The 11,715-nt window shown below is 37.8% G+C and overlaps 1 protein-coding gene across 1 annotated transcript in view; it reads right to left on the reverse strand.

Moving 5' to 3' along the window:
* Positions 1 to 1,219: 1,219 nt before the first annotated feature.
* Positions 1,220 to 11,715, reverse strand: part of LOC105621574 — a 72,339-nt gene continuing 61,843 nt past the window's right edge. Inside the window, exons 6-9 of the mRNA XM_012203044.1 lie at positions 5,353 to 6,851; positions 5,156 to 5,254; positions 4,238 to 4,987; positions 1,220 to 1,537 (exon numbers count right to left, since the gene is read on the reverse strand). Of these exons, the coding sequence (XP_012058434.1) occupies positions 1,220 to 1,537; positions 4,238 to 4,987; positions 5,156 to 5,254; positions 5,353 to 6,851 (2,666 nt within the window). The remainder of the gene's footprint in view (positions 1,538 to 4,237; positions 4,988 to 5,155; positions 5,255 to 5,352; positions 6,852 to 11,715) is intronic.

The following is an 11,715-nucleotide window of genomic DNA, read 5'->3' on the forward strand; positions in this document are numbered from 1 at the left end:
AAATTGCAGCTACGGAATGTGAAATATCGACTGTGCTATTATCCTCTGTTGCGAGCTAATAATACGATCGGATCTTTTCACACACTCAATTGCTAACGATACCTTTTTTACCGAAAGTTTTTCGCTTAGAGAATAATAAAAGAAATTACAAATTCGTGAGAAATACATAAAAAAATAGCACTGTAGATGTAAATATAAAATTTACATAATTGCAAAGTCACCGAACGTAGACCAAGTAATCGAAAGTTTGATTAACAAACTCATTCTTGACGTTGGTTAGGTAAACCAAATCGTTTACATATTAAAAATAATACCAAACATAACATCAAATAAATATAAACGCTTGGCTTTGCGTCTACTGATATGCGACTCGATAAAATATTCAAAAATATTTCTCAATTGATAAGAATTTCATCACATATGCCTCTTGATAAATTAGGTATATGTTTTACACACAAGTAATTCCAATAAAGATAGAAAGAAATGTGTAGTCCTGTTCTTCTTAAAAAATTCGAAAAGAATTTTAAATATATCTTTAGTATGTATCTATTTTTCCTTTACTTTATAAATAAACATGATATATTTGTATTAATTTGAAATTTGACTTTTTTTATCTTTGTATCATCAATGAAATTGATGATAATAACTTTAACTTTTTTTGCACAATTACTATATATCAGCTATATCAGTTATGTACATTACAAATCAATGTACGTTCGTGGTGCAAGTCAATACATCGTTTTCATTTTTGATTAGATAGCAAAATTGACTGCTAAAAAATCTCCGTCATGTTATAAAGGTATATGAAATATTCTTTAAATGCAACTCGAGGGAAGTACATATAAGCCCTGCATGGAAATGGTATTGTTATATTTCAATTTAGAATCATTGGATTTCTGTCCGTTTAGAATCTCCATAAGACGTGATTCTTAAACAAACAAAAACGAAAATTCAATATTAAAAAGGCACAGAATAAGAGTCATTGAGAACGCGAGTGTCGCTTCTCCAGCGTATATCATCTAAACGAATATGTTTCACGTGTCTAGAATTCTGTTAATTATACATGCGCGCACGCGTCGATGACGCGATGAGAATAAGGCCGCGTAGAAGCAGAGCCAGTGATATGGTGTAAAATAATGGAAAGAAGCAAGAGCAAGTAGTTCGCTCTAAGCGACTCGCCATTTTACTAGCTTCGCATTAACGTCGACGATTGGCGCATTTAATCTTCACTTGAAATCGGATGACATTCGAGCGAATCGCACTCGGCCAGGGCCTCGCCGCCGCGTCGTAGAGGAAATTCGTCGGTTAGCAGGCTCTCTGGCACTGTAGCCGCCGAGTCGATGCTGTCGAAATAGCGGTGAGGCCACGCGGAGCTCGGGCGAAAGCGCCTGGTGGGCGAACCGATTATGAATTCTACTCGTGTGGAACCGGTAACGGACGATGTCTCTTGATTCAAGGAGTCCGGATAGAGGGACGAGTCACTGTGCCGGAAACTGCTGTTGGTCGAGCACCAGGAACTTGGTGATTCGATGCAGTTCTGGAAGATATGAAATGCGTGTTAGTCAATTAAATAAATAAAATTTACCTGTTATATTACAAGTGCCAAAATTTTCCTGTCGCTATTACAGCATCGCTTTAAAGATATATCTTGGAGATACATCTTAAAGAAATGCATGACAAAGAGATTAACTTTATATTAATACCCAAGAATTTAGAACAGCCGGTTTATGTCAGTTTTGTAGCGTGAAAATTGACGGAAAAATTTATATGTTAAATGTAGAATGATAACAATTTGTAAAAATACTACTGGCTGTTTTAATGCTGAGGTATCAAGATCTGTTAGCCTTCGTATTTATATAACATATGTATGAGCAAAAGTAAAATTCTCGTACGAAGCGACTTTTCTACTTAATAACTTGAATTCAATCATAAATATAAACATTATATAAATATAAAAAAAATAAGAATCGTAGTAATTAAGTAAAGAGAGCGTGTCATGAATTTTATTAGCGAATGCAATATATCGTAAAATGTAACATCGTCTCGCGCGATGCTGGACATAAGATGGACAATGAACCGTAAGGCCAAGCAGGTAAACGTGTAATTGATTCATTTTCCCTCAATCGCGGATGTGCGGAACTATAATAGGCCACGACTACGACGGCTCTCTCGAGTTTTTTTTATAATCCGTAAACAAGCAACGCTAGCAAATAAAATCAAATCTCAGCAACCAAAAAGAGCAAATCAATTTAACATACAACACACATTTGAAAGAGCAGGGAGGAAAACTCGCTAGCGCTGAATGCTGATGATGATCATAATGATACGTGCTAATAAATGTACTAAATAAAAATTTTCTCCTCTTTTTCTCCTTCTGTCATGAGAGTAAAGAGATTTGTTTGAGTAAGTATGTACTAAAATGTATGGGAGTATCAAGGTAAATGAATATGCGACGAATCGAGCGTGTATGGTTGTGTGCGTTTTTATGAATGAAAGATAAATGTGGAATTATCTGAATGTGGCTAGAACATTTCTAGTTTTGTCTAGCGGTCGGTCTTTTAATAAAACTTCGGCAATAGAAGCTCGCGTTTATCGTAATGCGTAGATTTTGATGAAATATTCGGCCGAACATGCAAATTTTGACGGGTTCTCGTAAATAAATCGCAAAAGAGAAGAAAAAGCGAAAAAATCCAAATTTGTGCGAATAACCGTTTAACCCTTTTTTGATGCCAATTTGAAATAATATACAAATGTATTTTATCATCTTTTCTAACATTAGTGTGGATCATAGAAATCAGCCTTTAAAGTCTTAGAAATTAAACAAGAATACATTAGTTTCTATTTAATCTATAAATTGTATACAATATAGAATTAGCAATATCCCCTGAAAGAGAAGAATAATTTCATTCACTAGAGAAATGAAAAGAAATTAAAAAAAATAATTTTAAAAGTTTAAATTTAGACTACTAATACGAACGATGGTCTGTCTATTAGCTCTATATAGTACTCAAACAAAACGCGTTAGCATATTAAAATTACGTTATCCATTCCAAAAGTTCAAAGAACTTTCATGTAATATATTTGCAAAGATAAGCATTCTTACTGATATTCGTAATCTGGGAGATTCGACTACGGGTACGTGCGCATGCCAAAATCCAAGTGAGAGCGTTCAAACTATGGTGTATTCTCTACCGGTGTGGGTAAAAGGGGGAAATGAAAATAGGTTGAAAAGATAGAGGCTACAGCTCACCACATCCAGGAAAAAAGCATCAAAGCAAATGATAATAAAAGAAGCATAACTTACGAGAAAAAACCGGCGGCACGCGAGAAGGGACCACTTTCTTTCTTTATTGGACCGCCGTTGGGGACGGGCTCGAACGCACGCTCGCCTGCCCTCCAGATCAGACTGATTTGGTATGGTGGACGGTTGGGCGGACAATTGGTGGTTTTAAAACAAGAATTAGTCGATTTGTTCGCTCAAGTCTCTGCACGTATTGTTACAGATGTTTTTTTTTTCCCCCAGGAACATCGATTTATCAGACAAAGATAGTGGCTCAGCGAAAACGGGAATTCTGTTCCTGCATGATTGTACATCGTTGGTACCATGTCGAAGTCCGCGGTAGAATAGAAGAGGAATGGAATAGAACAAGGACATAATGAAGATAGACGTCACGGGAAAAACGGCAGGAAATAACAGCATTATGAAAGTCGGTGCATGTGTCTGTATCATCGTAGGAAACTGTACTAGATACAGCTTCGATAAATATACGTACTTTCGGTATCACTAGATGATATAGTCACAGTTACGGTTGTTATATAAGGATATGACGTAACAGTAATAAGACAGTAATAGTAATAGTTAAAGTAGCGAGAAAGTACAGAGATGAAACAGTTAGCAAGATAATACAGAAGGATTTGTCAAATGAAAATGACGATGGAATGATGCTGTTTAGTCCGTCTAGCTAATCTTAATTTAACGAGACCAAAGTCAGTGCAAGTTGAGACGAGATACTATCGGGAAGCAAAAAGGAGCAGTTTTCTAATCTCGTTACAAAGATTAATAGAGTGGACTTCGAAGGGAATGATGTTGAAGGCGATGATTGTCCCTAAGAGAGAGCAACTACAGCCTGTCATCCTGAGAGAGAGAAGGCTTGCCGAGAGCTCTCTACTATACCGGACCATTGGACAACGGTGACTTCAGCCAGCTGCTCCAAAAGAATTGCTTTACAGGTCGTACCTTGCCGTTCTCGGACGCATCGACGGACGTCGCTGCGCGCGCCAGGCTGTGGGAACGGCGTGCAGGAGCGGGCGGTCGTCGAGGGGGAGCGTTTACCGTTCCCGTGTTGGGCGAGGATGTGCCGAGGTTGTTGTTAGACTCCAACGAGTCACGGGCGCGGGACAGCGAGGAGGATTTGTTTAGGGAGTCTCGGCTGGAATTGTTACGCGGCAGGGATCGATTGTTCAAAGATGACTCCCGATTTGTTTCCTTGCTGCCGCCGCCGACGCTACTGCTGTTGCTTCCATTACCGCCACTCCTGGACAGACTTCTATTGCCTAACGAATCTCGACTGGATTCGCGCGGTTTCGATAACGACTTGCCGCCGCCATGGCTGTCGCGACTAGAATCACGCGGTGGTCTCGTTAGCGATTTGAGTGATTCCCTGCTATCGTTCCTGCCGTGACTGGGCGGTCGTGCAGGCGTTGTTGCAATCACGCTCGTTGTAGGCGTCGTCGTTGTCTTGCCGCTCACGTTGCCGGGTAAAGGTATACGACTAGGACGCCGCCGCGGCGACGGTTTAATCTCTACTGGCTGATGATGGTCCCGCGCGGACTCCGTACTGCTACCGGGCTCAAGGCCGCTTTGCTCGCATCTGGGATGCTCCAAATCCGCCTCCGGTTCGGCTTCTGTTGGCGGTCGTTGTTGAAGACGCTCCAATACGCGCACTCGCGCTCGCGTGCCTTCTAATTCGATATTTCGTTCTTCTAACTGAAAGAGATATGAATCATATTATATTGTAATGAATAATATTGTAATATTATAACGAATATCTCTTTTACAAAAGAATGTAACGCACTTAATAATGTGATACTTTTTTGAAATTCTTTTAAATAAAGTTGCTATATGTATATGCAGCGACTTTTGATTACGACTCACCTGGAAACGCAAATCATCGTTCTCCTCGCGCGCTTTGTCCAATCGCTCTGAGAGAGTTTCTGTACTTTTCTTGACTTCATCTAGCCTTTTTTGTAGGACCTGCAAACAATAAGTCGTTAAGAAATTAACAGTCATTGATCAAGTTTATTCTTTTCACTTTTAAATAGATGTATTAGAATAGGAATGACCGATCTTACCTGATTATGGACGGTAGTAGTAATTAGGTGCCGCTGAAGCTCGAGGGACGAATGCTCGCGAAGAATGGCCGCAATCTTCCTTGAGTCAACGTCTTTCACGTGAGTCACCCTGGTGGGCGAGACCAGGATGGAATCGAGCGCTCCCAACCTGGCTCGCCTTTCATTTACGTTTGCCTCAACATCGATGTCGACATTTCGCATCTCGTCATTGCATCCGACAACATCCAATAATACATTCTTCTCGATAGTCCTCGTGCGAAAGCGGCTCTTGTGAGCCTTGCTTCCAGGACTACCGGTGACCGACACGAACGCCGAACTGTTGCTCTTAATACTAGTAACATTGGCATTCTTCGGCGAGGAAATTACCGGCGCAATAGGTTGCAGTCTTTGAACGCCCGGTGTCAAAATCTCCGAAGCGTTCTCGGTCAGTCCAGCCCGCAACCGATCCTCCAGACCAGTCTTCAGTGCCGATAAGGCGGCCAACTCTGTTTGCAATTCTTGTGCTCGGGCACGACTCGATATCGTCTCTGCCTCGAGCTCGGCCACTTTGTCTAATAGCTGTTCCTTCTCCCGCCTGAGAGCTATCACTTGTGGGTCCCTACTATCCTGTTGCTGTGGATCGACATTCTTATCGACAACATTATTGCAACCAATTGTTCTATCAGTATCACCGAGATCAGTGATTTTTCTCACAGCCTCGAGCACATCCGTCGACACTAATTCCTCTGTCGCCACGCTCTCCAAACGACCCTGAAGGCACTCGACCTCTTCGCGCAGCCGAATCCCTTTGCGGTGGATCACATCTAGCAGGTTCCAGAGTTCGTCCTCCGCCTCGTCCAACGTATTCGGTCGGGGACTGCTCGCTCGCGGCGCAATCGCCGTCGAAGCGCTGTCCTTCGACGAGGTCTCCGTGCTGAAACCGGAATCCTGAACTGTCGCGCTGCAGTTGTTCTTAGTGCCGCCACTGTGGGAGTTGCTGCGGCTTCTAGGCAGCGACGAAGACGATTCACCTCCACCTCCGCTACCGCTTCCACCGCTGCCGCCGCCGCTGCTACTTTCGCGTGTTACTCGCCGCCTTATTTTGCCAGGCTCCCATTCGCTGATCCTTCGCGAGGACGGGCTCGACAGCGGTAACGGGATGTGCGAACTCTGGGTACAGGTAGACGACATCACGGACGCACCCGCGGACGCCGTCGCGGCCATCTTGTGCCGGAGGTTTGGGAACGTCTCGATGACGAGGTCCCGGAACTCGAGCAGGGCACCGACTTCATTCTGCAATTCCTGCAGGGCTACTAGGGACTTAGCTTGCTCGCTGATGAGGTAGTGAAACGGACCGGGGCGCAAAGGCATGCAGTCCATGCCACTAACGCCGACGCCGCTGCCACCGCTGCCGACGCCGTTACTGGTACTGACGTTCACCACGACACCCTCCGTCGAACCACCGCTGCCGCTATTGCTGCCGCACTGCTGCAACAACAAGAAGAAATCTATCTTATAATCTGTTATAAAAAAACAGAAAGTACAGAATATAAAGTCTACTCTCTAAATTTTTTGAAGTGGAATCTCACTAAAGAGTGAAAATTGAACCAATCTTAAAAAAGAGTGGTTCAATTTTCAATCTTTAAGAGTGAGATTTATTCTAAAAGTTTTAGAGAGTACTTTTACAATCTGTAATTCGCAGCTATAATACTATGTGCATCATACAGAAAGAATCAATCATTAATAATACAGACAATTTACAGATTCAGTATACAGTATTATAACGATACATATGGAATATGTATTATATATATATAAGATGCATATATGATAATAAAGTACATAAAAAATATACGGCATATATAAAATTATAAGAAGAATTCTATTTCGCCTAAAGTCTGACTATTGAATGAATGTCAATGACAAAATATAATCAAAAATACATTATGTATTGTAATAACATTTAAAAATAATGTTCACAAATTTTGTATAAAATTTTCTTTTTACTGTATCAATTTAAACTCGAATAAATTATCACTTCATTGATTATTTTTCATATAAAAAAAATTTTTTTTTTTCAAAAACGATACTTTCTAAAAATAGAAAAATTGTCTCTAGATGTTATTATAGAAATTAATTAATAAAATAGTTTCAATTTTTAATATAAGTTTAATTTTTGTAGCATTAAGTAATAAATAGAAAATTTGTTCATACAAGGTATTAAAATTTCTAATTCATTTATGAGTTCATTAATGCAAATAATTCAATTGCTGAACTTTCTTTTTATCGCTGAAATCGACAACGACACTTTCTCATCATTTGATCGTCTTCTAGTACTACAAATCGAAATGAAGCCCTATATGGTTTCACTATCCACTTTCTTGTGCGAAAATAACATATTCGCTAATTCTACGTGAAGCGTGATAACTGTTATCCGAACGTGTTTAGTAATTCGAAGTCTGGCACGTTTTCTTTGGTGCACCGTCAATCTCGCTGCAGTCGCATCATTCCTTTCGGACACACCCGCGCGTGAACGAGCCGTGACAACAGAAATTATATATATACGTCGATAATCGGCGTAATTTATCACATTGGAAAGTACAATTTCTATCTCGTTCCCGAGAGAGACCGAAAGCGTCCTTCCATTATTCCAGGGATGTATCTAATATCTTACGCTCATAGCAAATAGATAGCACAAAAGTTTCACGATATTTCTCACAAAAACTGATGTCATTCAATACTTAAATCTATTCCAAAGCAATCTTTTGAAATGAAAAATCAAATAAAATCAATATTAAGAGTTTCACAGTACTTTTTGTTATATTTTACGTAATATCCTATTATACAGGATGTTCCACTGGATTAAACCACCAAACTTAAAATATGAATTTAAGATTTCAAACAAACAAAATTTTTGTTGTAGAAGTTTATTGACAAACGCTTGATTTAAGACTTCTAAATTCCTGTAAACAATTCTTTAATTTGTGAGACCAAACAATTAAATAAAATTAAAAATTAATTAAATTCATTTGTAACTAATAGTTTAGGATAAGAAAGATCAATTATGTATATCATTTTTACTTTACTCTTATTAGAATTATTATGATAAAGCCACGACTTTGCACTTGCGAATGATTGAATCTTTTAAATAGTCTGCAGTTTTATTGTCATGCGTAGCAAACCTTAATTATCTTTCGAAGAAACACTTTACGGCCAAAATTATTAGATTATTGCAAAGTCCTGAAGCGTGAAGATTCGGCTAATTCGAATACATTACAAAGATCCTGTATAAGCGAACGCATAAACGGGCAAGATATAATGTTGTATTATAAAATGATATTTAAGACTTTTAGAACCGTTTCTATACCGCGATCATTTCCTGTAATCCAGAACCTGATGTATTTCCGGTAATGAGAATCGAGTTATTGGGGCCTAATATCCGTTTGTTTCTCTTACGATACAAAGGAATTGCTTCCGGACAGACACCGCATTTCGTTTATATAACAAATATACTGAGATCGATAATTATCAATGCTAACGAGGCGTGCAACGTCATGTAGTAGCTATACTATTTTTACTAGTATACATATCACGCTGATGATAACGGTCACATTCAATAGAATATTTATGCAACTGTTGGATGTTTTCTTCATTGAGATTAGGACTACTCTTCTAGATCTAAAAGTATAATCCAATAGTTGCAAAATAAATATTCTACTGAACATGGCTAATAGGTAATTTATACGACCGAGCACAACCGTCGTAAAATGCAAAAACAAATCGATCAATGATCGGACGTAAGCATCGATCATAAAGACTCTCTAATTCTCTTCGCTGAAGAATCCGAATTTAGGTTGGTCTAACGGGGCAGCATAATTTTATTCTTCCTAATTATCGATACACACTTTCACCGGTTCTATATCGGCGAAGGAGAATGCGGTCGTTATGTTAATGACCAGTAATTACATTAGTTCGAAACACACGCGTGCAAATTCGATGCATTTTTTAACGTGCCAATTTGACCTCCAGTCAATATTGATGATTAGAACACACGTTTTATCTCGTAAAGCGGATGCCTATGTACGCGTCCTGTGTTATCGAAAGCGAGATGGAAAAGTGAGCGAAACGGATGTGCGTCCTCATAGATAATTAGCTCATAATCGCATTATCCGGGAAATGCTAAACTGTTACTTTTCTCCCTATAAGTCGATCTAGAGAAAATCAGGTGATCTCGTTACATCCACCTATATTTCTACCACCTATAATTATTATATCCGTTAAAGAATAAGATTTTTAAAATAAGATATATCATCAGGTATCACGATGTTAACAATGACAAAAATAAATATCACTGTACAATGTAACAGTATATATAATATGGTATCTCAAATGATATCTCATATGTGATATGTGATAAATAAAAAAATATCATCGTTTAATTGTTACCCCAATAAAGTGAATTGCCATGTTCACGAACGTTGGCATTTAAGAATGTATCATCAAGCATGAAGATAATCTATAAATCGCGTAACACACATACAGAGAATTATGATAAATAATATTCACACTATCGAATACTAATATCGAAATAGTTAGGTAAATATTTCAAGTAAAATTTAAAGTCCATATACATAATTAATTATTATAGTTAAGGACTAAACTAACTCAGAAGTAAACGTAATAATAATTTTCTAAAATTATTCGCGGTTAAAATAATTAAATTGTTTTATGAGATATATTCGAACTGTAGACGATGTCCTATGATGTCCATTAAGAAAGAAAATGGAAGTCTTCCTAAGGATATGTAGCGGATATACATTTCATGTCGGTTATTTTATCTTTGTACAATTTGCATACGATATCGAAGATGCCGATTCCGAGACTATGATACGCGCTACCGTCACGTCTCAGCGCAATGTACGATGCATGACGCGTCTGATTAGTCAAGCGGCAAGATGGTAGGAAAGTGCGAGAGAAAACGAGGCTTTTGTGTCAAAGTCTTTCTCGAGATATTTCTCCATTCGACGACAAATGAAGACCAAGAGTGGACATGATATTCAATTTTTTACACATCTCAGACAGTTTACAAAGTAAGAACTTATAATGAGATGATCGATGTAGAGAAACGTACATTATCACATGCAGATTTGGAAAAGAAATTTGAGAACGATAAGTGAAAGCCCGCAGAGCTCACATTCTTATCTTAATTTAATATTGCAAAGACTTGCACTTTCTCATTTATGAGTCTTTGCTTATAGAATCAGTATATAAAAGATTCTCGGTGCTAATTACTATCCATTAATGACTAGCCATTAATGCTCGCGCAAGGAATTTTTTTATTCGTTACTTGCACAAGCGGTTTATCTGTATGGTCACCTCCGTGTGGCATTTAAGCAGTAATGTTGCAACGTGTTACTGAAGGCATAATGTGTCCCAAGCGAGGAAACGAATCCCACCTTTGTCCATGAACGGATGATTCACGCCGTGCTCGACAGACAGTATCGGTATCTCGAAACAGGATTTGCCACCGACATGTTTAAGTTTAAGTGAATTCACCTTCGTGCACTTATTTGAGAAATCTCTCAAAAGATCTTTCGTGTATATAAATATTCATATTTTCAAGAATTCTTGCAATTAAATCTGACAAATATATTGATTCAATGGGGACTTTGTCACCTGTATTCGAATCGCAACATAGCAAGTATATATTCAAATAAGTTCGATTGCTTTATTCGATGAAGGATTCGACATGAATTATATACTTTCAAATACCTGTCGTCGTACAAGAAGATTGTAATAGTCTATAAATCATTTCAATCATAACAATCAAACACAGAGTGTATAAGTTTCACAACTTACAAAAAATCAACTAAATAATATCTTAATTGTGATACACATTCTACGCAAAACAATTTACGATTAATGAAATCGAGTGAATTCCGTATCTAAATCAGTTCCCGAATTAGAGATTGAATCGCAAAATAAATAACAAGATCTTTATTTCATATACAGTAGAATAAACTTTATAATTTTAGACTTTCGAAATATTTACTTTGAAAGTATAATATTTACTTCAAAGTATAAAATTAAAGTTTGCAAGGTTTCCTTTTTTTTTAAATAAGATTTCTTGTACAAAACTTGAAAACTTTCTAGTCAAGAAATTTTTCTCAAAAAATTTTATAAAATTTTATAAGAAAGAAAGTCTTCATCTCTTGCAAATTTAATTTTATACTTTAAAGTAAATACTTCGAAAATAGTGAAATAAAATAGTAAAGTAAAAATTTCTCAAATTGTTGAAAAATCTGTTTTAGAACATGTGTATAAAATGAAGATATTAAATCTTATTTATGTTCTTTATTTTTGCAAACTTTAATTTTATATAAC

Source organism: Atta cephalotes (genome assembly GCF_000143395.1).
Source record: "Atta cephalotes unplaced genomic scaffold scaffold00034, whole genome shotgun sequence".
Taxonomy (NCBI): Eukaryota; Metazoa; Arthropoda; class Insecta; order Hymenoptera; family Formicidae; genus Atta; species Atta cephalotes.